At 37.6% G+C, this 25832-nt stretch overlaps 11 protein-coding genes and 2 non-coding genes across 13 annotated transcripts; 6 read left to right on the forward strand and 7 right to left on the reverse strand.

Annotated features, from left to right (window-relative positions):
* Positions 1-1164: 1164 nt before the first annotated feature.
* On the forward strand, positions 1165-1653 carry mrps16 (mitochondrial ribosomal protein subunit S16; the record flags this gene model as incomplete). Its single annotated transcript, XM_056178978.1, has 3 exons — positions 1165-1241; positions 1375-1555; positions 1621-1653. The coding sequence occupies 3 exons, from the start codon at positions 1165-1167 to the stop codon at positions 1651-1653; spliced, it is 291 nt and encodes a 96-aa protein (XP_056035799.1).
* Positions 1654-2385: 732 nt separating this feature from the next.
* On the reverse strand, positions 2386-4064 carry osh42 (sterol transfer protein Osh42; the record flags this gene model as incomplete). Its single annotated transcript, XM_056178979.1, has 5 exons — positions 2386-3273; positions 3327-3528; positions 3785-3810; positions 3913-3925; positions 4003-4064. The coding sequence occupies 5 exons, from the start codon at positions 4062-4064 to the stop codon at positions 2386-2388; spliced, it is 1191 nt and encodes a 396-aa protein (XP_056035800.1).
* A 1151-nt stretch (positions 4065-5215) lies between these two features.
* On the reverse strand, positions 5216-7840 carry rsn1 (plasma membrane calcium ion transmembrane transporter; the record flags this gene model as incomplete). Its single annotated transcript, XM_056178980.1, has 1 exon — positions 5216-7840. The coding sequence occupies one exon, from the start codon at positions 7838-7840 to the stop codon at positions 5216-5218; it is 2625 nt and encodes an 874-aa protein (XP_056035801.1).
* Positions 7841-8800: 960 nt separating this feature from the next.
* On the reverse strand, positions 8801-11179 carry tre1 (Transferrin receptor-like protease Tre1; the record flags this gene model as incomplete). Its single annotated transcript, XM_056178981.1, has 1 exon — positions 8801-11179. One exon carries the CDS (start codon positions 11177-11179, stop codon positions 8801-8803), a length of 2379 nt encoding a protein of 792 aa, XP_056036586.1.
* Positions 11180-13422: 2243 nt separating this feature from the next.
* Positions 13423-13493, forward strand: SOMG_20001. The gene has a single exon. It is a non-coding gene; the product is annotated as a tRNA-Gly (tRNA).
* A 234-nt stretch (positions 13494-13727) lies between these two features.
* SOMG_10007 lies at positions 13728-13842 on the forward strand. Its single transcript, XR_008803540.1, has one exon. It is a non-coding gene; the product is annotated as a 5S ribosomal RNA (ribosomal RNA).
* Positions 13843-15362: 1520 nt separating this feature from the next.
* Positions 15363-16088, forward strand: SOMG_00186 (uncharacterized protein; the record flags this gene model as incomplete). The annotated part of the gene is made up of 1 exon (XM_056178982.1): positions 15363-16088. One exon carries the CDS (start codon positions 15363-15365, stop codon positions 16086-16088), a length of 726 nt encoding a protein of 241 aa, XP_056035803.1.
* A 1307-nt stretch (positions 16089-17395) lies between these two features.
* On the reverse strand, positions 17396-18990 carry rit1 (initiator methionine tRNA 2'-O-ribosyl phosphate transferase; the record flags this gene model as incomplete). Its single annotated transcript, XM_056178983.1, has 2 exons — positions 17396-18704; positions 18932-18990. The coding sequence occupies 2 exons, from the start codon at positions 18988-18990 to the stop codon at positions 17396-17398; spliced, it is 1368 nt and encodes a 455-aa protein (XP_056035804.1).
* erf4 (palmitoyltransferase complex subunit Erf4) lies at positions 18969-19487 on the reverse strand (the record flags this gene model as incomplete). Its single annotated transcript, XM_056178984.1, has 1 exon — positions 18969-19487. One exon carries the CDS (start codon positions 19485-19487, stop codon positions 18969-18971), a length of 519 nt encoding a protein of 172 aa, XP_056035794.1.
* Positions 19488-21070: 1583 nt separating this feature from the next.
* On the forward strand, positions 21071-21664 carry spd2 (ribonucleotide reductase (RNR) inhibitor family; the record flags this gene model as incomplete). The annotated part of the gene is made up of 3 exons (XM_056178985.1): positions 21071-21153; positions 21225-21277; positions 21447-21664. The coding sequence occupies 3 exons, from the start codon at positions 21071-21073 to the stop codon at positions 21662-21664; spliced, it is 354 nt and encodes a 117-aa protein (XP_056036579.1).
* A 486-nt stretch (positions 21665-22150) lies between these two features.
* Positions 22151-22933, reverse strand: faf1 (rRNA processing protein Faf1; the record flags this gene model as incomplete). The annotated part of the gene is made up of 1 exon (XM_056178986.1): positions 22151-22933. One exon carries the CDS (start codon positions 22931-22933, stop codon positions 22151-22153), a length of 783 nt encoding a protein of 260 aa, XP_056036006.1.
* A 198-nt stretch (positions 22934-23131) lies between these two features.
* his6 (1-(5-phosphoribosyl)-5-[(5-phosphoribosylamino) methylideneamino]imidazole-4-carboxamide isomerase) lies at positions 23132-24285 on the forward strand (the record flags this gene model as incomplete). Its single annotated transcript, XM_056178987.1, has 4 exons — positions 23132-23366; positions 23440-23510; positions 23731-23834; positions 23913-24285. The coding sequence occupies 4 exons, from the start codon at positions 23132-23134 to the stop codon at positions 24283-24285; spliced, it is 783 nt and encodes a 260-aa protein (XP_056034958.1).
* map3 (pheromone M-factor receptor Map3) lies at positions 24208-25299 on the reverse strand (the record flags this gene model as incomplete). Its single annotated transcript, XM_056178988.1, has 1 exon — positions 24208-25299. The coding sequence occupies one exon, from the start codon at positions 25297-25299 to the stop codon at positions 24208-24210; it is 1092 nt and encodes a 363-aa protein (XP_056036005.1).
* Between the last annotated feature and the right edge of the window lie 533 nt (positions 25300-25832).

Raw genomic sequence — 25832 nt, forward strand, 5'->3', positions numbered from 1 at the left:
GAGTATAAGTAATTAAGCAGGAGAGAGAAAATGCAAAAGAAAGAGTGACTGAAGAAAGACAAAGAAATCAGCAATTGAAATGAAAGAGTGAGAATGGTGGAAATAATGCAAGGATGAGACGAAACCAATGCTTTCAAATAATTAAAAACCAAAATAAAAAAACGAGTCTAAGAATAACGTAAACAAAAGACAAGTACGTAAACAGTTGTAAAGAAACAATAGCAATTCGGATATAGCGTATCAAAATAAGGAAGATCGAAGCGAGAATTGAAATCTCGTAAAAAAAATGGGGTCTTCAAGCAAATATGAAGATGATATACAGAATTACTAAAAAGGAGACTGTACTAGCCAGTCCTTGATCAGTTTTTGAATAACGCGTAAAACATGCAAAAAGAATGAAAAGAGCTCGTTCTTTGGAATGGGGGTTTTTTCACTGGCTTCCACGAAGAATATTAAATAATTCCACACACCTATAATAATTTTGGCAACCAGATTGCCCGTTTAATGTCCCACGATTACTGGTATCGCGAAATGCTTGCAATCCTGAAATCGAGTCGTTTTCCGTCCAAAAGAGTGCAAAACAAGAAACAGACGCGTAGGAAGCAACGCGATCGCGATAAAATAAGTACAATACGAATATATGGAAATCAAAGAATTCACTGTTTCACAAGTTTCCGGAACGTGTCGTAGAAAACAACGGATGTATTAATATTCCTGCGCTTTTATTTAAATACTTCTTTAAAGAGAACTGTCTACGAGGATTTATGCTCAAATCAAGACAAGTATGTAAAAAGTTAGGAAATGTATCTTCCAAAACGCTTGGTTTGGACTGTACGTATTGTTACTTTGCCGAAGAGGGAACAAGTGGGTAAAAAGCCTCGTTAATAAATAAAAGCCGAGAGTAATTTGTACGCGGTTGATTTCTGCTTTCGGTCTCGTTTCTCGCTTTTATAACTTGATAAATTGTTAAAACATGTTATAAATGAGTTTTCTTTTCAGATTCCTTTCTTTTTATGATATTTTTTTTTTGGCGTCCTACCCTTAGCTTTTACAATGATATTGCCAGGGGTCCGTATCGTATTAAGATCTGTTCTCTACCAGTATACTACCACCAAATCAGTTCCGTAAAAGATTCTTGGTTTCTTGACTTTATAAGTTATTAAGATGGTTGTACGTATACGCTTAGCTCGCCATGGCGTGCGCAATCGTCCTTTTTATCACATTGTCGTCTGTAATGCTTGGTATGTTGAATCAAATCTACTTGCTGATGTGTCTTTGGACCGTACATGGTTTTTCGAGCACTCATTATTTGCCTCTTTCTATTTTTTAAATTGGACTTTTAGAAGCGACGTCTTTTACTAACACGAAACACAGGAAGGCGCCCAGGGCGAAACCCCTTGAGACCATTGGGACCTTTGATCCTATTCCAAAGAAGGAAGATCCGAAAGACATAATTCCTAGAATAAAGGATATAGAACTCAACGTTCATCGATTCAAATATTGGGTCAGTGTTGGCGCTCAACCCTCAGACACTGTCCGCTCTTTAGCAGAAAAGGTATGTATTGACTATTGACCGCCATAATTCGTTGTTTTTTATGCAAACACTAACAAACGTGGTAGTTTCAATTACTTCCCAAAAAGCCTACTCCTTAATTCCCTACCCCTAAAGAATTTGGTTCTTTTGCAACCATGGAAAAACTGCTATCCTTGCATTTACTCGCCTTACTTGATATTGTATTTCTATTCTAGTATCTAATTTACACTTTTCCTCTTCTTTCTTGCAAATTTGACATTTACATTTACTCCGCTTTTGCTCTACCATCATTTAAAACGTTTTTACTCTCAAAAATGCAATTTTTGAAAGTGACTCATATACTACGGAGAAAAACTTTTCCTTTCTTAAATTCTAAGAAAATAAAATCAAAAATACATGACTGTAAGGTTTTTATTGCTAATTTCACAACATACGGAACATGATAAATAAACCTGAAAGTCGAGTAACTGTTTAGTATGGAAGAGAATGAATGAATAATCTCGTAAAAGTAATGTAGGCTGAACAAAGGCGTTTAGAAGAAAACCATGATAAGCACGATGGCGTTAAAACAGAAGGAGTTGCTTATTATTTTTTTTTTTTTTTTTTTTTTCACTTTGCCTCAGACTTTCCCGAGCCTCAAGTATGCATTCGTGCAAATGCTAATGAAGATAGGCATAACTTCGCTTCATTGGTAATGTGATTAAGAAAAATTACTTTCAAAAGTCGTTTTCAAAACAAGTCGTTCCTACATCTAACATCACCAAATAGTAACGAGAACAAAACTATATAAAAATTAAAACCAAAACATGTATATTGTAGAGAGTGAAAAAGTTAAGGCAACCAACATAGGATTACGTTCTTCTTACTGGGTGGTCACCAGGTTTGCATTCAGGTTGTGTATCGCCGACATATACCCAATATCCAGGTTCAATAATTTCTTGCACAGACTGAGCTAGCAAATTACGAGCCGAGCTTTCATCAGGTTGCCATTCAAAGTATCTGCGTTTCCATTGCACTCCCTCTTCTTGTTCCCGTTTACGCATGTCACGTTGAGATTGCTCAACGGCAGATTTTTCAACACTGACGACATCATAAGCGTTACGGGCAAGAGCAGAGGATACGCTGCCCCAAACATGGCGTGTTTCCCATTCTCCAACTTCACTATAAGGTCGAGGAAGAATTGGGGTAGCATTCATAGCACCATAATCTAAGAAAGGAACGGTAGTCTTAGATTTTGTGTCGCTAACCTTGGAAGTGCCTGTCCAGACGCCCTCCACAACGTAATCAGGGTTTGCATTCTTCTCATAAACGGATGCTTTAAAAGAATTCTTTGTTCCGCTAAAATAACCACGACCAGAATAATCAATCTTTGTGATGTAATTGGAAGTGCTGACGATATAGGTGTTGCCGTACAATTCAATGTAAGGAGTCATGTACCAAAGGCCTTCTAAAGAGATGTGGGGGAGGGTTAAGTAATAAGTCTCGTTAAATTTGTCTAGATGAATGCGAATTTGACCAATTTGGTTCACGTACACAGTACGGCCGGAAAATCCACTTTTATACATATTGTGGGTCTCAACAGAAATGCCTGCCTCTTTACAGATCACGTGGGCGGCAGAAACGGGACCATGATGCGAAACTTGTTCGGCAACCAATTCAACCTTGCCTTTGCTTGAGTCCCAGGAACCATAATATAATTCACCCAAAATGGGATTGAGAGGCTTCTTTTCGGTACCATACTAAACTACGTGTCAGTTTTCTTTATCCAAACTTTATTTCTTAATCAACATACACTCCTGTTTCGGGATGCGTATTCGCGGCTAAGTCCTGCCATATACCATTTCAAAACGGCTAACATGCGGTCTTTGGGGTGTTCATGATCGACAATAGACACGAATAATTCTGGAAATTCAAACCAATAAGACATATATTCAAGCAAAGAAGTTCCCGACAGAATAAAAGAAGGAGCAGAAAGAGTAGACAAATCTCCAGTGCTAAATGGGTTAGAAGAGATACGATCTCGAAAAAGAAAACTAAGAGAACAGCCATTCAATGCGTCAGGAAAACAAATGAACAGAATAAAAGAGGGTCTAAAAAGTCGACTACCAAAAAGGAACCAACGGGTGGATCATACTTGCGAAAATGCAAGTCCGAAATATCTGCCAATAATTCTCCCAAAAATCATCTCTTCTATTCATTCGAAATCCCATGACAAACCAATGTACACAAACAATAAGTGGATATACTTACAAAGTAGCCAAGTTTTTGATGAATCCCTTTTCAACCACCAGTTAGTAAACGAATGTCTTTCAAATCACAATCTTTTGCAAACCGACGAGCACAAGCTCACCAAGACAAAAGACAGTACAACTTCATACCATCCAAGAGCTCCTAGAAGGTTATGTATTAGTATTCATAAACAAGCCTCAACTCTAGCAAAACATCATAAATGATCTTCTATTACATACTTGGAAATAGTTTCAAATCCAGGAGCCACGGGCTCCGCTCCTTGTCCAGAGGATTCTGACATTGTGAGAATAGACTGGTTTGGGCAATCTGTGTTAGGTAAACGGTGAGAGAGGGCAGCCGCTTTCTTTTAGTTGTTCACTGGATAAGACAATAGCGCATCGTAAGAAAATAAGTAACGTCATGATAGACACAAATAAGCAGTCTGACTAGCGAAGACGTTCTCAGCCTTCGTTAATAAACAATAAGAAATCGCAGAGTAAATGCTCATATAATGATACTAATGATCCTAAGACGATGATGGGTTTTTTTCTTCTTTTTCGAGGTATTAAGCTAGTTAAATGTTCCTTATTTTTATTAAAAATGGCCAATCTTGATGCCTAAAAGTCATAGCTGATGATTAAGTTTGAGCTAATTACGTTTCCTTGATTCACTGGGTATATGTACAAAAAAGCACCATTGCAAACCGCTGGCTTCTTTTTCAATACTTTCAATGACCCCTGTTTAGTTGTATCTTTTTTATTATATCTAATCGCTCATGTTAACACCTCTTTCTTATAACTCTAGGGAAAAGTAAGGCTTGGACATCTTATGTATATTGGTCCTTTCTAACAAAAGCTACCTTCAAGAAAACATTTTACGACGAGATGGAACTTTTGTAAGGATACAAAAATATAAATATTAAGTATTTTCTAATATCAATTTTTCTCATTCGTCATTTCATGAAAGAAATGTACAAACATACTAAAGGCAACCAGCAGCCACGAACAAAAGTCCTCATAGGGCTGTAAGTCTATCTAAATACTAAAATAAAATAAAAAATTTGGTAAGCAAGAATGTAGCCCTAGAACAGCACTCCCGCTCCGTCTAAATAAAGAAAGCAACATCGACCATAATATTCATGCACAAGATAATAATAGAAAGCTTCTAAGAAAAACATAAGTATCACAAACAGCAAACAAAGAAGGGAGAGGGAATCATAGATAAAAAACAAAAATAGAAAAGAACCGAAACACATCAGAATAGGATATATAAAAGAGTGAACAAAAAACATAATGAGAGCGGGTGGAAAATAAAATAAAAATCTAAACCAATAAAACATAAAATGAGGGTATTATTCAAAGATAAATAAAGAAGAAACTGGCAAAGCCAATCACCCACTCGAAAAGAAGAGAATCAATGCGAAGAAACTAACCGCTAAACAGTAAACTCTGATTAGAGTTTTTGATTCTTTCCAAAATCATTGCTGTTCATGGGAGCCGCATATGTACTCGTTGTCATAACGGGTTCTAAAGCCGTTGAGTCAGATACATGGGTTAAAGATTGTCCTAACGCCAAGTCTTCCTCATTCATTATTGGATTCGCATATTTGGGCTTGTGGCCATGATGCTTTGTATAAGACCTCGAAAGGCTTTTATTCAACATCTTCGATTGACGTCGTTCAAATTGCTCCTTCGCAGTATCCATGTTGTTCAAATCAACATAGTCAACCATCGTCAATTTCTCTTCATGTTTCGCCAATTCCTCGTCAGAATCGTCTTCAGAAGATACTTCGTCCTTCGGTTTACCAACAGCTTCTGTCTTTCCGGAGTAAACCAAATGAAGTAACGAACGTGCGTCTTCTCGAATCAAAGGTACCATTAAAGGAGTATATGTCGATGGATGACCGAAACAAATCTCACTTTCGACGTGATTAAGAGAATCCTCAACGGAAGAGTAAGGATCCTCAATTATGAAATGCGCCTTAGGGTCTAAGCATATCGCGCAGTAAATCTTGAAAAATATTACAAACGCGAAAGTTGGTATTAGACAAAATGCACGCGTAAGTCCACCACGCGCCCAAATGCATAAAAACAAAATAACATTTGCCAACTCAAGTCCAAATAGGATTCTATTTACCACTGGACGCCAAAAACGACCACCGCTTTCTGCAGAAGTTTCCGAAATGTACATCAAATTATATTTTTGGGCCATGTAATTTGAGCAGAATGTTGCCACGGCAAATAGCAATACCAAAGGACTTACGCAGGCATAGCATATTGCGACGGTAAAGAAAAACAGCACTTTGTTAAGAGAACTGCTGTAAAAAAATTTTTGAGGAGAAGTCCATTCAAAGATATCACGAGGAGTAGGTGAAAAAAATCTTTTCTTTATAATACGAATAGTTAAGCTGATCGGTTGGGCCATTTGAAACAAGAACGACGTGAATGAATGAGCAATATACATAATCCAAAACGAAGAAAATCCAACGAAGGCAGTTACTAACCATGGTACCGGTTCAGACGTCTTAAAAATCGTCAGTCCTTCAGCAAAATTTCCTTCTTGTTCTGTTTTGGCTATAATAAGAGCTATAACCCTCCAAATAACAGAAAGAACAGTATAAATAATGAAGTTATCAAAGGTAAAAATAACGTACAACTTGTTCAGTACTCTCCTTTCTCTCGCACTTTTAGTCAGACTACCCTGGAATGATGAAATTCTACGTAGCACAACTTCCAAGAGGGTAAAGAGCAATGAAGTTAATGCAGGACTGATAATACCTTGAACAATTGACCAGAATCCTGAATGAACATTGAGCTGACGTGAAAACCATGGCCATACATTACCAAGATTCCAGAGGTTTGCTATAAAAATAGCAAAAAGGGCGTTTTCTGGAATCCAGGCAACGAGTAAAGCAATGAAAAGCAAATTTCCCATAATTCGATTGAAAGCCCGACTACTTCTAGGAAGGGATAGATTATCCCATAACATATCCTCTGGCTGAGGACATCTATGGATTGCTGCTCCAAGAGCCTTTGAGTTCATTCTAGCAATCTGATGAGAAGTGAACGAAGAATTGTAGGTTAAAAACCCATACTGCTCAAATCTATTTTCTTCGAGGGATTCTCGAGCAATGTTCACTCGAAGCGCATAGTTTTCAATCTTTGAGTTGTAGTAATCAATGGCATCAACTTTTTCATAATTAAACAATCCATGCTTAATCGTATGAACTGGGCGCACTTCCGGTATTTGTTTAGGATCCTTGAAGTACTTTGCAAAGACTGCTTCAAGAGCATACACAGCATTGTTGTATTTTTTGACAAGACCGGGAAGATTATTTATGGCATGACAGATGTGGTAATAAATTGGTCTATCACTCTTTTTCAAATGAGCAGCAACAGCTGCTAAACCTTTTAAAGAACGAAGCGAAGAAGGGATGTCAGCCACCAACAAAGAACGAGTACTAATATTATTTTGGTAAGCAGCACTTCTGTAGTAGCGCTGCTGGATGCGACTTACAATACGATAGTATTTGAATAAGAAAGCCAAGACAACACCATTCATAAAGTATCCAAGTACGATGTGTGCAACTGTCCATTTTCCTGAGACATTTTGAAAAGATAACTTCGCATACGCGTTCGTTGCATTGGAAGTGCTATCTGATTCGTTCGAAGCAATAACGTTGATTGGTATCAGAATAATGCAACAAAAGAAAGCCAAGACGCCAAAGAGATCTCTACAAAATCGAGAAAACAAGAGAAAGATTGTGGCATCCGCGCCAATATCATATAGACAATCTTCAACTCTTACATTCCAAAGAGGTTCTATCCATCCGAAGAGACTTTTTTTCATGGGAGGAATGCTGGTATCACGCTTTGCATATTTCAATCTAGGAGAATAAACATACTTAAAAGTCCTTCGAAGACATACAAAGAGCGTTAAGAGTAAGGTCGCAAATAAGCTGGTAAATGCTAAAGAAACCAGGATAGAGTACTTATCAAATTTTTCTTGAGAGTTTTCATTATTTATAGTTTGTTGAATTTGAGTCCAAAAACTGGTTCGTTTCGTAAAAATAAGCATCGTGAAGGGAAATAATGAATAGGAAGGTTTTTGAGTAAGCTCTGCAAGCAATGGTATATAGAGGAAGAGATATCAAAATGTATATGTCAAATCCTTGTTAATTATGACAAGAACTAGGCTTGATTAGGTACTCAAAGGAAATGTTTGACAAGTTGAATTTAACGAAAGACCAAATTAAAATGGAATGAAGGAATGATTCAACACGCAAAGAGAAATACTGGTACATCCACAATCGATACAGCGAGCAGAATATATAACGGAAGCGGTCAACTCCTTTCTATAAAAAGTTGCTTGATTTCTAAAGTTTGGATGACAGCAGAATATAACAAATCTGATGATTTCTTTCCTTCAACTCTTTAATTGGGATTTTTTATTATTATGTTCGTTTTATAAATATGTTGGATGAAATGTAAAACAAAGCAATTCAATTTAGTGACCTGTGAATTGACGACGGTGTATGTAAGAGTGGCTTTGAAATTGCCTGAGGCGCAGGAATGATATTTGTTAAGAAGTAAATTTTCACTTCCACCTGCCTATAAAGAAATTGCCTGTTCTTTTATTTGGTTAGGGGTATGGTTTTGGGTAAATTGCAGTCGCAATGGGATGGTAAATATAAAGGGTATCGACTTAAAGAGAACAAAGAAATGATGCAGAATGCTTGATACGTAAAAGATCAAAGGAAATACATGTAAATAAAATTTCTTTTACATGTACAATATTGCTATTTTGATTGAATGACTACCAGAAACAGAAATCCCTACCATACTATGAAACACCTAAAAAAGAATATTCTTTTGTAAACAAACTTCAGTGTGAAGTAAAAATGAACAGTAAATACATTTAATGAAAAACATTAATAATAATTATAATCAACAGCTATTGTCGCCTTGAAATCGCCGTATAATGTAATGACATGTAAAGGATGTAGTAGTGCTATTGACTTTGTAAGTCGTAACTATATTAAGCAGTCTTTAATGCTTTATGAGCCCGATCAATCGCTTTCGAAAAACGATCGATTTCCCCTTGTACTTGATCATGATTGTTATCCAGCAGGGCATCCATTATGGAAGGAAAAACGACACCCTCTTTTCCTAACCGATTAGGTCCGTAAATTAGATGCTTGAACCATTCATGGTCAGGAAGGCCGGTCTCATCTAAAAATGCATTTTCAAATCTCGCGAGCTTCGCATTAAAACCTTCTAGCTCTGGATGCTTTTTCGTAGTAAGAAAATAGCTGTTGTGAAGCATAAGGGAATGCCACTCTGAAATCGCAGCCATAAACTTCTTAGAAGTCTGAACAAGCTCCTCATATTCTTGTTTCACATGATCAAACGACAACGACCTCTCTTTAAGAGTCGCTTGAAGCTGTTCTAGTATAGTTCCAAGATACTGAACAGAAGTCTCCAAATCATACGGTACTACGGGATCATTAGAAAGAAACAATGCCAGTAGGGACCATATTTTTGCGAGACGATCTGCTTTGTCCCAATAGGATGATCCAAACATGCTAATCCAACTTTCCGTGTCCTTACAGGTGCCTAGAAACGGTAAAGGTTGCGAACTGTCTGCACCTCTTTCAAATCCCAATTCCACCACAGGAACACCAGCGTATGTTAGGAACGGGGTAGCATCTGATACGTAATCAAAAGTGTTCATATTAATATCGGGTGAACCCAGGCTGTTATCCTCGTTCATCAAACGAATCGCTTTCAGAACCACATTCTTCAACCCTGACACGGTATTTACAGCGAATACATCTCCAAAAACTTCCACATCAATGTTCAAGTATGCCACGGCCTTTACCTGAAGCCATTCTTTCCAATGTTCGACCCACTCTGTGCTACCTATGGCATTATACTGCTTGGCGTCCCAACTGGCGAAAACGATAGTCCGGCGGGGTCGCCACGCAAGGTTTTTAGCCATATCTGAAAACGTAAAGATAATATCCATCAACAAAGCAGTACTCACTGCTGATTCGGATGCACCACCGCACCATGAATCTCGAGGTGCTCCTATGATAAGAACTTGATCGGGCTCTCTACCAGTGATTTGTCCTAGGATATTTACCACTGGTTGCTTCTTCTTCGAATCAAACTCTGATTCAACTTGAAGCATTAGCGAAGATTCCGAGGAAGAACCTGTCCAAAGCTCAAGAGAAGACGGAAGTCTCGATTTCCAGCTATCCGCAAAAATCTGTTCGCCACGGCCTTTTAATCTTCCCAATAGGTCAATAGCGTCACGATACGTTATTGGTATAGCAACAACTTTAGAAAGAACTTGCGCATTTTCAGGCCGTATCCTGCTAGAATCCCAATGGGACGGTGTTCCTGGAGTAAGAGGATCGCCTAAATAGTAGTATGACTTGGCAACGCTCCCGCGATATAATAGGTCGTCAGAAGGGTAAGGACCTTCGGGATATATTTCAGCCTTATGATTTTGTTCTACATCAGTATATGAGTCGTCAAACACAAGTACTGCTGAAGCACCATATCTTTCGGCATTTTCAATAGCTATAGAAACATTTTTACGATTGCTGCGTAAGAGAATAACGGAGGAATTCAATTGAATGTTCTTCTCCTCCAATGCTTGAAAGTCATCTGCCGCACCCTGGTTAGCATATACGAGAGGTGCTTCCAATTTTCCGGATGCGCTATAAGCATAAGAAGAAAGCGAGTCGACCCAAGTGTCTTTATAATTAGGGATTTCATAATTTTCAGAAAGTGTAGGCTGAAATGAATCGTCATCAGTTATTCTTAGAGATAGTGATTTGGGGTAGTTTAGGTAGGCATAAAACTTTTTAGTATCAACCGCATCCAGTGATTCATAGCTTAAAACATCGAGCAAGTATTCTACAAGTGCAGAATCCCCCATTGTCCCCGATACATGAGGAAGAGAAGCGAACGTGGTTGTCTGAGACTGAATATTCGAAGCACGGCTGTTTTTTATATAATCAACTAAGAAAGCTTCATCAAGATGAGGAACTGACTTCCACGGAGGGCTACTGTCAAAATATCCGTAGTAACTTGCCATAATTATAATGGTTGCGATTACGAGCAGATAAATGGAGTAAAATGGAATTCGATAAAATCTGGACGCAAACTTGTGGTGAAACGAATGACAGGCAGATTCCCAACCCTCATGAATGGCTTCGAATTTGGACCGTAAACGAGGGAACCGTGGAGCCCCAGGAGGCTCTAAAACTTCCATGGGCTCTAACGGCCGTTGTTCCTCTGTTCGTGGTTCATTTTGAATCTGTATAAATTCGGAGTTTACAGCGACCTCTTCGTAACTCGGTGGTTCCCTAGGTGGAGGAACATATAGGTGCTTTTCATCAGACATTCTGAAAATCTATGAGAATATTAAGGAGAGTGCATATAATGTGAAAGCAAGAAAATAAATAGTCGTAAAGGGAGAAATAAGAAATAGAAACACAAGGCAATCAGAAATTGAGGACAAATTTTTCTATCAGTAAATTCACAAAGGATAGAAATTTCAATCTGAACTCTCCTTCATAAAGATAAAAGTAAACACCAGAAACAGTGATTATACAGTAGAGCCAAAACTAAAACAAAGTGAAAGAATTGAGGTATCCCACTATAAGAATAACCTCACGAAAAAATGATAAGAAACCCAAATTTTTCAATTACCGATATGACACGAATAAAGGAATGAAACTAAAAAAGCGCTTCATAGAAGAACAGTATACTATGAAAAAAAACAAGCGCTTTTAACTTTTCCTTGGTCTCAGCAATGAGTAAGGAAAATCTCACTGGAATGGGGGAAACAGAAGCGAAAAAGTCAACTGTGGTCTTAGCGTTCTTAAGACAGTAGAAAAGAGAATGAGTTTGAAAATTTCATAGAGAGAGTTGTAATTAGCCTTTCAAAGTACTCCAGTAAGGTATATGAATTCCACTCCTACAACTGGAAACTAGTTGGATGAAGGGAAGTGGTGGTCCTACTGACTTACTGATCATAAGAAGCGTCAGGTAAAAATCTTAGCTTATTAACATTAAGAATGCGCGTATACTTATTTTGAAATATGGATATACGAATAGGTTTTGCTATTATTAGCTATTGGAGATTTTAGGATTCATGAAGAGTTGTCCATCTGGTTACGTTTGAGCCTGGACAATTAAATTCCCTAAAAGAAAAGCCTCTTATGAGCTCTTAATCTGAACTCGACGGTCTGCAAGAAGGGTTCAGCGCTGCAATGAGAGGGAAAGCTTAGTTTGCTCAAGTTCGGGCCGGTGGGTGTGAACCGGAATTTTCTCGCACATTATCGAAGAAATTATTACATTGGTTTTAATTACTAGGACTACATATTTTGATCGGATACTGTCGCTGTCGTTAGAACGGGTTCGCGTTTAGTCGCAGCTCGATAAGCACATAATATCTTCCGTGGCTTCTGGGAGCCTTGCTTTATTATATCTAAGCTAGCTTTCTGTAATTTCTTTTTGATCATTGCTCTTCTTTTTTTGCTAGTAAGCTCTGTAAGGGAAGAATAGCTCACATCACAAAGAAGAGGAATTGAACTTTCGGTCTTGCAGCATGCTATAAATTGAAGGTCTAGGAAATCTGTGAAAGACAGCGTCAAGAATTCACGTCGTCAATGTGGACGAGACTATTTGTTTTGATTTTCCTAGTGCAACAAGTAACTGAATGCAGACCAATTAGGAAATCTCTCTGGGACGGAATTAAGCAGCTCATAGCAAAGCAGAGAAGCCGATATCTTTATCTCAGTCAAAAAAATGGCATTTATGCTCAATCGATGATGCAACTTGACTGTCTCTCATTCGTATATACATGAAGCATTCAGCTTTCAATTTCAGATTTTTTGTACCTTCAACCTTTCGAGCAGAATAGAGTAATATACATTAATAACTGGAGATGCTATGAAAGGATGTTGACCTTATACAAAAAAATTGCGTTGACTTTTACATCTCATTTGAGTATTGCCTTTCTTTGAAAAAAATTTACACCTGAAATAGGACTCATTATTAAAAGGATAACCATTTGGACAGTGTTTACAAATGTTAGCTCGATTATTGATTAAAAGAAACGTAATAAATATTGGTGGGATCTTGTATTCCCATACTGTCTTGTAATTTGGAAAGGAGGCCTTCATTACTAATGATTCTGTCTTCAATTTCGATTGTCAGAAATAGAATAGTATGGTTTCCTATACATGTTCATAAAAGCAAACATACAAATAAATAGTACAGGTAGCGTCGTCAGGAACCGTTTATTGTATAATTTCTATAAATTCGTTTCGACGTCTGCCAACGAAAACCAGAGAAAAGGAAAAGCTTTTTTTGTTAAATTGATTTCGAAAGGAAAGATACTCTATTTGGTTGTGCAAAGTTCAAAGCTTTTGCTAAGCGGCATCTTGAAAAGGCTGCGTAGTTATTCCTTTGTTGAGGAATTATCTCGAGACCCTATTCTTCAGGAAGTCTTTATTGAAGCGAATTATCATTAAACAAAGTGTCATAAACGTACCTGGCCTTCATTAAGCTCACCATGTGTAATTTAGGATACCAACTCCTGTAAATATATTAGCTTACTTTTCTCTTAAGATCATTACTGCTTTGGTGGTTTAGTGGTATAATGCTTCGTTGCCATCGAAGCGACCCGGGTTCGATTCCCGGCCGAAGCAAACTTTATTACCTTTTTGCCTCTATAAAAGAGAAAAGCAAATCAATGAGCATTGCTTCTTCTTCATCTTCGAAGGAAGAATGGCCCAGGTCTCACTTATATCAACACCTGTTATTCACCAGTTTTCATTCGAGGAAAGCCTGACAATGACAAATCCCCATCAATATGGTTTCACTCTTATTCAATACTATTCACCATATATGTGAAATAACTAAAAAAGCACATTAATTCGTCTACGGCCACACCTAGGCGAAAACACCAGTTCCCGTCCGATCACTGCAGTTAAGCGTCTGAGGGTCTCGTTAGTACTATGGTTGGAGACAACATGGGAATCCGGGATGCTGTAGGCTTTTCACTTTTTGATTACTATTTTAATTGCTGACCATTGATTTCGTTTGGTATAATCGCTCACTTGACCAAGTTTGTACTAACTAGCGTTTCACTGGACTTATCGCAAAAGTGTTACTTCGGCGGTAACATGAGACACTTGCTGTCAGTTATAGTCATTTGTTTGTATAATTATCATCGATAATAATTGAGTTGCCTCGGTTTCTATCCTCAAACGAATACAATAAGTTGTTGTCGCTCGGTTCCATCTCGAATTAGCTAAGAAAACACACTAACACTGTTTATACGGCTTCAACTCATAAAGAAAAAAGCAAAAGACTTCAAAATTTTCTCGGTTGTTTACAATTCCATAAACAAACAGGTTTTCTTTGGAATTTTACAAATAAATGTTGTCAAAAGCAAGTCAAGTCATAAAGGTCAATAAAAGAAACTGAAAAAGAATTGCTAAACTCGGCTTCACTGGAAACTGTCAGGCATAACCCATAGCAATTTGAATTCGGCAACAGCAAAGAAAGAACCGATTTATGTTGAATTTACAGTTTCGAGGCATTGTAGCTATATACTTAGAGGAAACTTCAATATGCAAATCCAGAAACGGTAGACAGCTTCCGTTCCTGTTTTATTTGACGCATGATTTCAATTGAATTCGTTTTATATAAAGTTTTTATATTTTCACAAATTCTTGAAATGATAGAAAAAGAAAAGAATGCGCTCGGTTGTGGAGGATTTTCAGTAAAGAATAAACGCTAGGGATGAAAATCATCTCCTAAAACACTAAAGTTAATGATATCAAGGCGCATTTAATTTCACTTTTCTCGGTATGAACTTGCCTTTAGCCATATTCTTTTTTAGGAAACCCATTTTTAAGATGCGAGACACTCAAATGGGCAAACGAGGCCTGTTCTTTTTTGTTTGTTATACCCTTGTCACGTTAATTAAAGCGAATAGTCAATTAGGACTTTTGAATCCTAAATTTCCTCCTAATGTTGTTTATGAGAGCCTCGAGCAATCTAGCTTTACCTTCGGACTTCGTTGTGTACAGATGGATGCAGACGAATTGCACCCAAAGTATAACCATATTTCAACTTTTGAGAGATTAGGAGGAGGCATTGCTGTCACTTATTTTCCAGCGGAGGAATGGAGATTGGCTCTTGGTGATACTATAGAAATGGAACGACTTTTTCAAGCTGCTATGGCCATGAAAAGCTACACTAGGTATCCTGCCATTAAAGCCATTCACCCTAACGAAAGAGATAACCTTACTGGTCCATTCCCTTACCACGGTGGTTCTGTCCGCAGCCTCACTTTTCCTTCAAACTTCACCTACCCAGAACATTCTGTAAACTTTGAAGAAAAGAATAGCGGAACATATTGCGTTGCTTCAAGACCACTGTCAAAAGAAGGATCACCAGGTGAACCGTTTCTTGAACTTAATGAACCTTTCAGTTTTGGTGATAATTTCAACTATTACCCTAAAAATGCATCTTATTACAGTCCTTTGTTCTTCACTTTTGGCTTTCTTATGCTCTCTACTTATTGGATCTATGCGATGGTTTGCCAACGATCGAAAATTCCTCCAGCGCAACACGGACTTTTGCTACTCATTGTTAGTTCAGCTTTTGGAACACCATTCTTCTTTTGGTGGACTAAATCTTGTAACTACAATTATCTAGGATTTTTCACTCCTTGGAATCTGCAAACGATTAAGGAATCATTTGACATTTTTACCGAGCGCCTGGTACTATTTTTAGCTGCTTTCGGTTTTGGAGTATGGCGTCCAATTCGCCGAAACTTTATTTTTGGGGGAACACTCATTTTGCTTGTTCCCTTCGTTTTTCGTGTCATTATCAAATTCCTCCATTGGAAGTTCTGGGTAGACGAAACAGCCTTGGATTTGATTAATGAGTTTTTGAACCACTCTAGTGATAGTATGATTTGGGCGTATGCAATTTATCTTTTGTACCAAGCGTATACATCTGCGTCTTCCATGAAGTCAACGCAGACCTCAAGGTTGATAAAACATTCTCTTGTTTATTGCGTTTCTATGATTACACTACGTCCTTTTGTATTGGCCTATTTCAAAACCATTTTCTCATGGACACCCACTGCCATAGAACCTGGCGTGGAGGACTTTGTACGCTGGTCGATTCGCTACACAACGGAAGTTTTAATCCCCTGCTATATATGGTGTCCATCACAGAATGAACGGATTGCTTACAAAGCCGAAGGATCTACAGAGTTCAATTAAAAAATTTTGGCTACAAAATCTTTATTAGCTTCTACAACTACTACGTGATAAACCAGAACCTGATTATAAAGTATTTTTAATCCATAAAAGATGCTTGTTGCTTTTGGATGGCTATCTTTATATTTCGCTTCAATCCAGAATACATCGTGACGATATCCAATTGCTATTTTTTTTTTTTTATTGATCGAAAACTCCATAGCTCTTTACTAAAATGCTAAGAACATATATAGTTTGCTTTTAATAAGCAAACACCAAAAAATTGTATAAAATAGTAGGAGATGAGCATTTCTACGATGTGTCTGTAAAGAACCTTAAACTCGTAAGGAATCAAATCTTAGGTTAACGACGACACTTATAGATTTGGAAACAAAAGATGGTAAAAATTCTAACATTCAGGAAGTAAAACGGCAACAGTGTTAGGTCATATGTGAAATCTATTTCAATTACTAAAAACATGGCCATAAAATTTCAATTAGGCTGAAAACCAAGCGAATGTTTTCAGCAATTGAGCTCTCGGTTCTCTCAACTAAAATGATGTGTTAGTGATGCGAAATATCTAATTGGAGCGAACAACTTCATTTTATTTCCTTCGAATTTTGAGCTACTCTAACTTTGATAATGGATTCTCAAGGAAAATTGGGTTCTTTTGGACTGCTATTCTATTGGAGTTTCGCGTTCATCATGGTTTGCGAATTTTACTCGAAGAAATAAACAACATTTTGCTCAATTCCATCACAATTGAAACTCTCATAATGGTTTTCTTAACTATGCGAATAAAAGGCAGGTCCAAAAAACAACAAGTAAACAATTTCGCGTCATGTCATAAAAACAGGAATTGGTATGGCTGTTTGTACAAATTGTAGCAAAGAATGATAATTTACATCATTGTTATAGCATATGCTTAGTATTAAAAGTTTTGTATACAAAACTCTGCAGTGTCTCTATAGTAGATTTTGACATGTAAAAATAATAATACTCGCTTTCGCAAACGAAGCTTCTAGGAATTTTTTCGTCTATGCACTTTAGTAGTTGAACATTGAATAAAGTAGAAACGGAACCGTCAAAAGGTGGTTGGCAAATACTTAGCTAATATTTTTTCCTTTAATAAACCCGATTGCGCAAAGTTAAACATCAATCGAAAAATTTCTGTATATTAAATAGGCTGTGGGCGAGAGCTTGTTTGACTGTGCTTTATAAGGTTAAGAGCAATTCACCCAAATACAAGAATACTTTCAGTTGTATCGCTGCCTTCGACTTTCCATTCCTCATAAATGTATTTTACTTTTTGTATAGCGTTTTCAATACCTTTAAGAAGAGGAGCTTAAAAGTAAAGTATTTACGGCAATTAGAAAAGCACGAGAGGGATTGGTTTTTGGATGTAATTCAATTATCTTTATCAGCCTTTGTCTTATTTGATGCTTATCAAGGTAAGTCTGTGAAGCGTCAAGTGTTAATGGCGTCGAAAGCTTTTGTAAATCAGATCCATAATATAGTGAAAGCAAAAATAATGCAAAGCAAGAGGCAATTTCTTTTCCACCTTGATCGTCCAACAAGATTAAGGAATCTCGCATGCCCCATGGAGGCTTGATCCCATTTAATTCTGACAAAAGCTTAGGTGCTTGTTTGCGAAAACTCTGGGCTCCCTTCTTGCCAGACTCTATCGGACGGTGAAATTCTTCTGGTATACTCAACGGTTGAGCAGAAAAATTTAAAATTAAGCAAGTTTTTTTAAATTCGGTAGCAGAAAACTTGCTTCGATCTCCGATGAGTATATTCGTCGGTGCAAGATGGGTAAGGGCATCTGAAACCAAATTTGCATCAGCCTTATAACTACCATCGTTGGAGACTTTAGACAATAAATCTTGAATGTTTGAAGCAAATTCTTCCTCGGGTAGTGATAAAATGTAGTCAGCATGATTCCAAAACGCTGTAGGACCAAGTCCACTAGCCCATTCTTCTTCATCGTCTGCTGCACCCTGAACATACAAAAATCCATATTCCCTAGAATAACCATCATGTACTTGTTTACTGGCTGTCACGAGTACCACGGTATGATAATTTTCAAACTGAGCGGAAGATAGAGTGCTACTCGGAGTGGCCCATAAAGGACGTATAGGCTTCTGTAATTTCGAGGAAATAAAATCCAAATTGATTCCTGAATTCATAAGCAAATCAACAAAACCTTCCAACTTCTGGCTCATAGCAGATCGTTCTGTAGCTGGAAGATAAGGAGGAAAAAATACGAGCTGACGATTTTCCAAGTCATGGGGACGCAGTCTCTCGAAAACGCATTTATTAAGAGTAGCAATCCAGATGGGAACTGTTTTCGACAAGGCATCGGGCATTCGTTTACCACGCCTGGTTGAATCAACAAGGACAATTCCACCATAGTCATGGATTATGTCGAGCAGGTGAAGATTTAACCGACGAGTACTAAAAGACCATTGTCCTGTATGGCCATCGGTACTCTTAAAATACGCAGAAAAAGGTGCATGAATTGGTTTTACATACCAAGTGCCGCAACGTTCATTGACAACGCATTTGAAGTTAGGATAGCTTTCAAGGACGCGGTCAATGAATTCCGAATCATGAACGATTGACAACAAACGATTCCTTCTGTGTTGCAAATATAGTTAGTAAAATCGGCTTCTGCAGGACCCCATTTTCCCATGCATGCTTCAACCAAACATCGACGGCTTGCATCTTTATTTCCAGTGACATTGAAATTTTGCTTCTTTTAAGCAAAAAGTCAGAGCCAGTATCCACGTTCTTGTATCTCACTTCACCCGCCTTTGCCAAGGTTGTAGATAGAAAAATGGCAGCCTGTAAAAATGTTCACTTACGGATGCCTAGCTTGTATATGAATATGCTGGATAGCATTTAAAGAATCGAATTCGTCCATTCGTTCACACCAACACCAGGATTCTGGGTATACGTCGATAAATTTGAAGGCGTGGTCGTCAAGGCAGAAGGCATGGATTGCACTGACAGGTTTTCAACGCTTTCCCGAGGCGAATACAATGTAGTACTTCTAGCGACATTTTCCTTTGTATGAAAAACAATATTTAAAAAACCCATATTGCGAAGACCAGCTGCCAAAAGATTATGCTGGCTAGCAAACTCAGCAACGTAAGCTTCAATGTTTGCGATTCGCTTTCTATGCACGCTTCCAAATACAAATTCTGAAGCATATACAGTTACAATAGAAAGGAATATGTCCAACAAATTTCCAATAGTCCAAGGACAAAAGGCTATATACAGCTTTTTATTCAGCGTATGAATGAAACCATTCCAGTCTTTTACAGAGACATATGGCTGTAAGGCAAGTGGGAAATTTGTGGAAAACTGAGGGTATCGATCGCCAGAAACAGAATAATCTCGTTCAATGCGTATCAGCATTTAAATTCTCTGCTTCTAGAGAATGGACTCGTCTTGCTTTGGGGAGGTAAAGAAACAAACACAACATTAATACCTCCAAAGGCAACGACTATTCAAATATAAGAAATCAAAAAGAAAGGACAAAAAAGGGTTGAAATTTGTTTCTTTAAATGAAGGGATTAGGATTTTGGGAAAACTGGGAGGATGAAATTTGTTTATGGCAAATGAAGGAAATTGAAGCTAATTGTGTGTGATTCTCGACTGTTACATATGGAATTCATACGAAAAAAAAAGAAAAATGAGTGAGGACTTTTGTTTGGTTGGAATTGTGGTAAAAGGCAATGCTTTCTGTATGCAGCATTCATCTGGAATCGAGAGCAGATCAAGCCATGAAGAAAATACTAGCGACTAACAATATTGTTTTATTACTTCAGTGATGCTTTAGATGGATGGAGGTTACCGAAAGTAGTAGGCAGTGAAAACAAGTTTCGCTCTTTTCGGCACAGACGAAACCTGGATGTACGGTATAGCTATTCGATTTCTTGCCGTTTTCGTATGAAATATGATTGTTTTTCTTCTACATGATTCCTCTTAACTTATTTTACTCTTGGAATGCTCTTACATTGAAGTGATTATCGCACAAACGTCTTCCACACGTTTCGAAATTACGTACCCATTTAATGGCTTTATTGTAACTGATTTCTATGATTGTAAACAATAGAAAGTACCAAGCTAGCGTGGAAGTTGTGATCAATGTGAAATGAACTTGACATGGAAATAGCATAGGAAGAATTTAAAGCCTTTCAACATGAAATTTTCATGTTATTTCTTATATTATAAGAAACTTACTGGCTTCATAACTTAACCGGTCTTTGATCCAGCATGGTTTATAGGTTTTAGGAACATTGACGAAAAGTGAATTCCTTCAACTTTTTGTCAATTCACCTTGTCTTTCCTTAACGATTAATAATTGGTATTTTAGAATCTTACAATACTCCTTTGTCGTTCAATATCTCTTTTTGAAACGTCTGAAAACGCCGTTTTGCCATCTAACACACGCACCCATTGATAAACGCTCATCAGCATGATAAAAACTTTAAGCGTACGTGAAACCCAAAGAGAAAATAATTATATATGAATGGAAGCTATTTAGAAAGAAAAAGAAGCAGGAGGTTCAGCTTCTTTTATGAGCGCTACTCTGCAAAACGATCAATTGCATCCTTTCGGAAAAAAGGTTGCATATTCGAGCCCAATTACAATGATACTGAAAGAATACATGCTTCATACTCTCACCCTGTTTACAAAGCTACAAAAGCCGTTTTCATAATTTTTTACATTCCTTTTACCAAAGTAAATAAACATTAATAAAGTTGAAGCAAACGAATTGACTGGCCTCTAGCATGGAGTGATTTGAAATTTCGGGTAACAATGTGTTTGTGCTACTTGTTTGCAGAACCGTTCGACACGAACGTATCCTTTCACCAACACCAAAGAAATAATAATATTCTCTCGAGAATAACCGGACGGGATCCATTTTTTGTTTATCTTAAAGCTCTTACTTTTATCCAATTAATTGTGTTTTTTGAAACGATTTCCATTTCATTATGAACAGCCAGACGCCTGTGAATACGAACGAGCCTCTTCCTCCCGTCGTACAAACGTCGTTATTTGATGTCGGTGCTAGAGTGTAAGTAAAATCTAATGTTTTGGTGTTTCGTTTGTTTTTGAATGACTCTTGGCTTCTTGCTCAACAAATAGGTTGAGCCATTATGATTACATGTGGATGAATGCTAACCAGTCTAGTCGTAAGGGTAAGAATTCATAGAAAATAATTCCAAGAGATATAGCATGTGAAATGAATGTCAAACGACATTCTTGAAGTCATTTACGCTGTTATTCTCTTTACCATTGGAACATTGATGGTTTCACATCAACTCTTGGATATGTAATTATAGAAACAACTAACTAATGAATGTATAGCTGTCCAAACTGGCTACAAATTTGACCAGCATTTATTCCCTTCGTACCACAAGGACAAGACTGTTCAAACTGAACTACCTCAGCAAAAGCATGATCCCTCTTTGCGCTTAACAGATCTGAAGAGTGAATTGGCTGCTGACTCTATCTTTTGGGACACTGCTACTCCGGACCAAATTGCTCAGCAATTCGCAAACCAAAATTTCCTGGAATCACATTAAAACAAGTCTTTAAAGCTAGTGATCATCCAATGTTAAGATTTTGAACTGATCACTTGCTTGATTCCTCGAAATGTGTTCCTTTTTTTCTTCTTTTTCCTATTCATTGTTTCCACGCATGTTTCTCGGCATGTTCTTTTCATGAACTGCATATTCCTTTATTTATATCTCGCTTTTTTTTTTGATTTCTTAATTACAAAAGAAAAGGAGCATGAATTCTTATACTTTGGCTTTTAATTATACTCAAACTCTTTAAATGAAAATGAAATCAATTTTCTGTAGAAAATCGAACGGATGTAGCTAATCTTATTATTTCCAATAAAAAAAGACGCATAATGAAAAAACCCTAATAACCAAAAATATTTTTTCTATTAGGAAGCAAATTTCCAATTGTAAAGCCGTTTCTTTTCTATCATTAAACCTGCCAATAAAGCCCTAAATCTATGTATACAATGCAAAAAGCAAGCTCCTCATCATGTTAATGTATATTTAAGAAGTCATGTTCTTTGGAAGGCGAAGCGTTCCGCCAACAAACTTTCCAGGTAAAGAAAAGGTTCCAGGAACAAATCCCTTCTTTTGCTTTTTCGGTTGTTTTGCCTTTTTCGCCAAGACTGTGCCGCTTTCTCGAGCCTCCTTCTCAATAATCTGGTCGACATGCTTTCTTTTTTGGGTCATTCCCTTTCTAGCAACCATTGGCATCTTTTGTTCTTTCTCCTTTCCTCCTAATTCCTTGATGTGTTGTTGGACGGCTTTCTGTCGCACCTTTCCTTGAGCTACAAGATTTGTTTCTCCCGTACGTGAAGAAACCTCATGAAGCAAATGGGATTCTCGAAGAAGTTTTTGAAGCTCTGCATCGTTTTTCAAATTCTCAGCTTCATTATCGGGGGTATCGCCTTCTTCATCATCTTTGGAAAACTTTCTCCTGCGAAGCTCATTTCTTCTTTTGATATGTAAGTCTTCTTCCGTTTCCAATTTTGGCATTTTCTTAAAAAACGAAATTTTTCCGGGTGCACTTGAAACAATGGGCTTTTCCTTGTCTTGATGAGATACTCTTACGATGGAAGCAGAAGATGAAGGTGTCCATTCCTCTTCTTCGTTTTCCTCCAAAAAACTTTTCTCTGATTCATCTAAGCTTTCATTCCCACTTTCTTCGTTTTCGTTTTCAGATTCTTCATTGGAACTTTGAGTTTGAACAGGCAAGATCCCTTCCACGTTACCAAATTGAGTTTCAAAATGCTTTTGCAACTTCAATAAAGCATCTTTCTCCTCCATATTCCTTTTATTTGGTAAAATCCAACTCAATTCTTCCTGTCGACGAAGGAAGGTGAACTTGGGAAAGGGCAAATACAACTTGTTCTGCCACTGCCTCTACAGTCGATTCTGCAAAACCTTTCTTTGGGAAAGCAACCTATTCAGAGAAAAAAGAAAACAATATCGTTCTTTGTAAATTTATCAAAAGAAATATAAAATATGTCGCAGCATACACTTTTTCGTCCTTGCATCGATATTCACAAAGGTCAAGTAAAACAAATTGTTGGTGGAACTTTGGGAGACGATGCTAGCTTACAGACAAACTATGTCTCTTTGAAATCGAGTGATTACTATGCTCAGCTCTACAAGGAAAATCATTTGCTAGGAGGCCATGTGATTATGTTGGGTCCCAACTGCGAAGAAACTGCAAAGAGTGCTCTCCGTGCCTGGCCAGGTAAGTTCATTGATGAAAACAAAAAAATAATATGTTTTACAAAGGATCTATGGAACTGACGGAATATCTTTAGGCTACCTACAAATTGGCGGTGGAATCAATAATACAAATGCAAAGTACTGGTTAGAACAAGGAGCTTCCAAGGTAAGTAAATTTGGTGAACGATTTTTTAAATAAACCAAGAATGTTATTAAGATTTTAAAAAAAAACACATAATTCTGGGTCATAGCATTTGGATTCACTGGAAGACTGAGTACTTCCTCTCAGAAGTCATTTCAAAAAAGTCATCAAGAGAACCAAATAATAATAAAAAGAAAGAAATATTAGGTGAATGTGGTTAAATAAATACTGATCATTATATTAGGTAATCGTCACATCTTGGTTATTTCCAAACGGTCAGTTTGATTTGGAAAGATTGAAAACCATTTCGGATCTAGTGGGCAAAGATCGTCTTGTTGTCGACGTTAGGTAAGGATTGAAGCATAAGCATCATTGAAAACAACTTGGAAAGCGGGATTTGTAATTATTAACGGCATATGTTTCTAGTTGTCGTAGAAAGGGAAGTGGATGGTTTGCAGCAATCAACAAATGGCAGACGGTAACAGAACTTGAGATATCCAAAGAGAATTTGGATATGCTGTCAAATTACTGTACTGAATTTTTGATCCACGCGGCTGACGTGGAGGGATTATGCCGGGGAATTGACGAGGAGCTAGTGAAAAAGCTGGGCGAATGGGTAACGATTCCTACCACTTATGCGGGTGGTGGACGAAATATCGAAGATTTGGAATTAGTGAACACATTAAGTCACGGAAAAGTTGACTTGACGATAGGTAGCGCTTTAGACATATTTGGTGGAAGTTTGGGATTCGCTCGAGTCGTCGCTTGGAACCGACAATTTGCTCCATTGTCTCTCTAAAATAAGGCATTTCTCTTTTAGATCGCCAGAATCGATGGTCCTCTCAGCAAGAGTAGTTTCGGCACTCTTTTCGCTATCCAACTTGAATTGGGCATGACGACCCAAGCTAGTATTTTTGATGAAGGGGCAACGAACGACCAAACTCCACAAGAACATGGCGACATAATCAGTCCATTTACCGCTTGTGATGAAAAAGATAGACATGACAATGAGAACTGTGGGAGGAATCCAGTTATTCAAGAAAATAGAAGTTGCTGGGAAGAAGTAGACAGGAACCTGGTGCCAAAGGGATATAAAATAACGATCAACAGCCATGAATTTATGTCCTTTACAGTTAGAAATGAGAAGGTAAATCGTGAGTGGAAAGTAACCGAGGAAGAAAACGGCATCCAAAAGGAGAAGACGGAGAAAGCGTTTGGAAGTAAGTTGTGAGTCGCGTTGGAAGAACTGTTGAAGTTCCTTTTGGCGATGCCAGTAGTAGTAGAGGATTCTAGAGACGAAGAACAAACCACCGAGGGAAAGTAGGCAAGGGGGAAGATAAAAGATGATCAAGGTGTACACTGTCTGGTAAAAGGCAGGCATACAACCATTCATGCAGATGACTACATATCGGTTGCTCTCCATGGGAATCATAAGGAGCATAGTAACTAAAGGATACACAAGAGATAGTAAGATTTGAAAGATCCAATTTTGGAATGGTTTTAAAGGACTATCACTGCGAATGACTTTGTCGAGGTAGAGAACCAAAGTGAATGCTGCCGCTGGAACACCAATGCTGGCACAAGTAATGATTCGAGAAGTGATGTCGCAAAAACCATAGCCCAACCATTTTGGCTCCGATGTCTGATGCCAGATGGCAGACTGTACAACATAGATGAATGTGCAGATGCAAACCCAAAACAACAAGAGCAAGCAGGGCAGGTTGCGAGCACGCATCTGCATGTAAAAGACTTGCGCAGAGAGCACAAGACTGAGATAGGCATAAACTTGATAAAAAATAGCGATGGGAAGCATGGCTAACAAACAAAAATTGGAGAATGAGCACGAAAAGAGAGACAAGAAGTTAAACCGAATTACGAACGGGGAAGCAGAACTGAAAACGACAGTGGGAAGTCAAGACTTTGCTAGTAATTAAAAAGAATTGGACCAAGTTTGACAAATTCAAGAAAACGCGATCCTGTAAAACCCAAGAAAAGCGAAATAGTAAAAAATAACAAAAAAAAAAAAAAAATTCCAACAAAAAAAGGAAAAGCAATCTATCAATCACAGACTTAGGAACCAAAACTAGAATCTTTATATCCTCTCAAAGATGACAATCCTGTGTATATAACAAAACAGTACAACACGAAATCCTTCAAAACAAAAACTGTCGCAGATCTTGATTCAATGATCTTCTTTAGTCCTTAAACTTGTCTGCTATATCGCATTTATATAGTAGAAAAGGCGACCATCATTAATCGCCATTTTCAAAGTATTCAATACAAAGCATAGAGCACCTTTTTGAAGAGTTCGTTTTAAAATTTCGTTTATTAAGAGCTTAAATGCTT

This window comes from Schizosaccharomyces osmophilus, chromosome 1 (assembly GCF_027921745.1).
Source record: "Schizosaccharomyces osmophilus chromosome 1, complete sequence".
In the NCBI taxonomy this organism is placed as follows: Eukaryota; Fungi; Ascomycota; class Schizosaccharomycetes; order Schizosaccharomycetales; family Schizosaccharomycetaceae; genus Schizosaccharomyces; species Schizosaccharomyces osmophilus.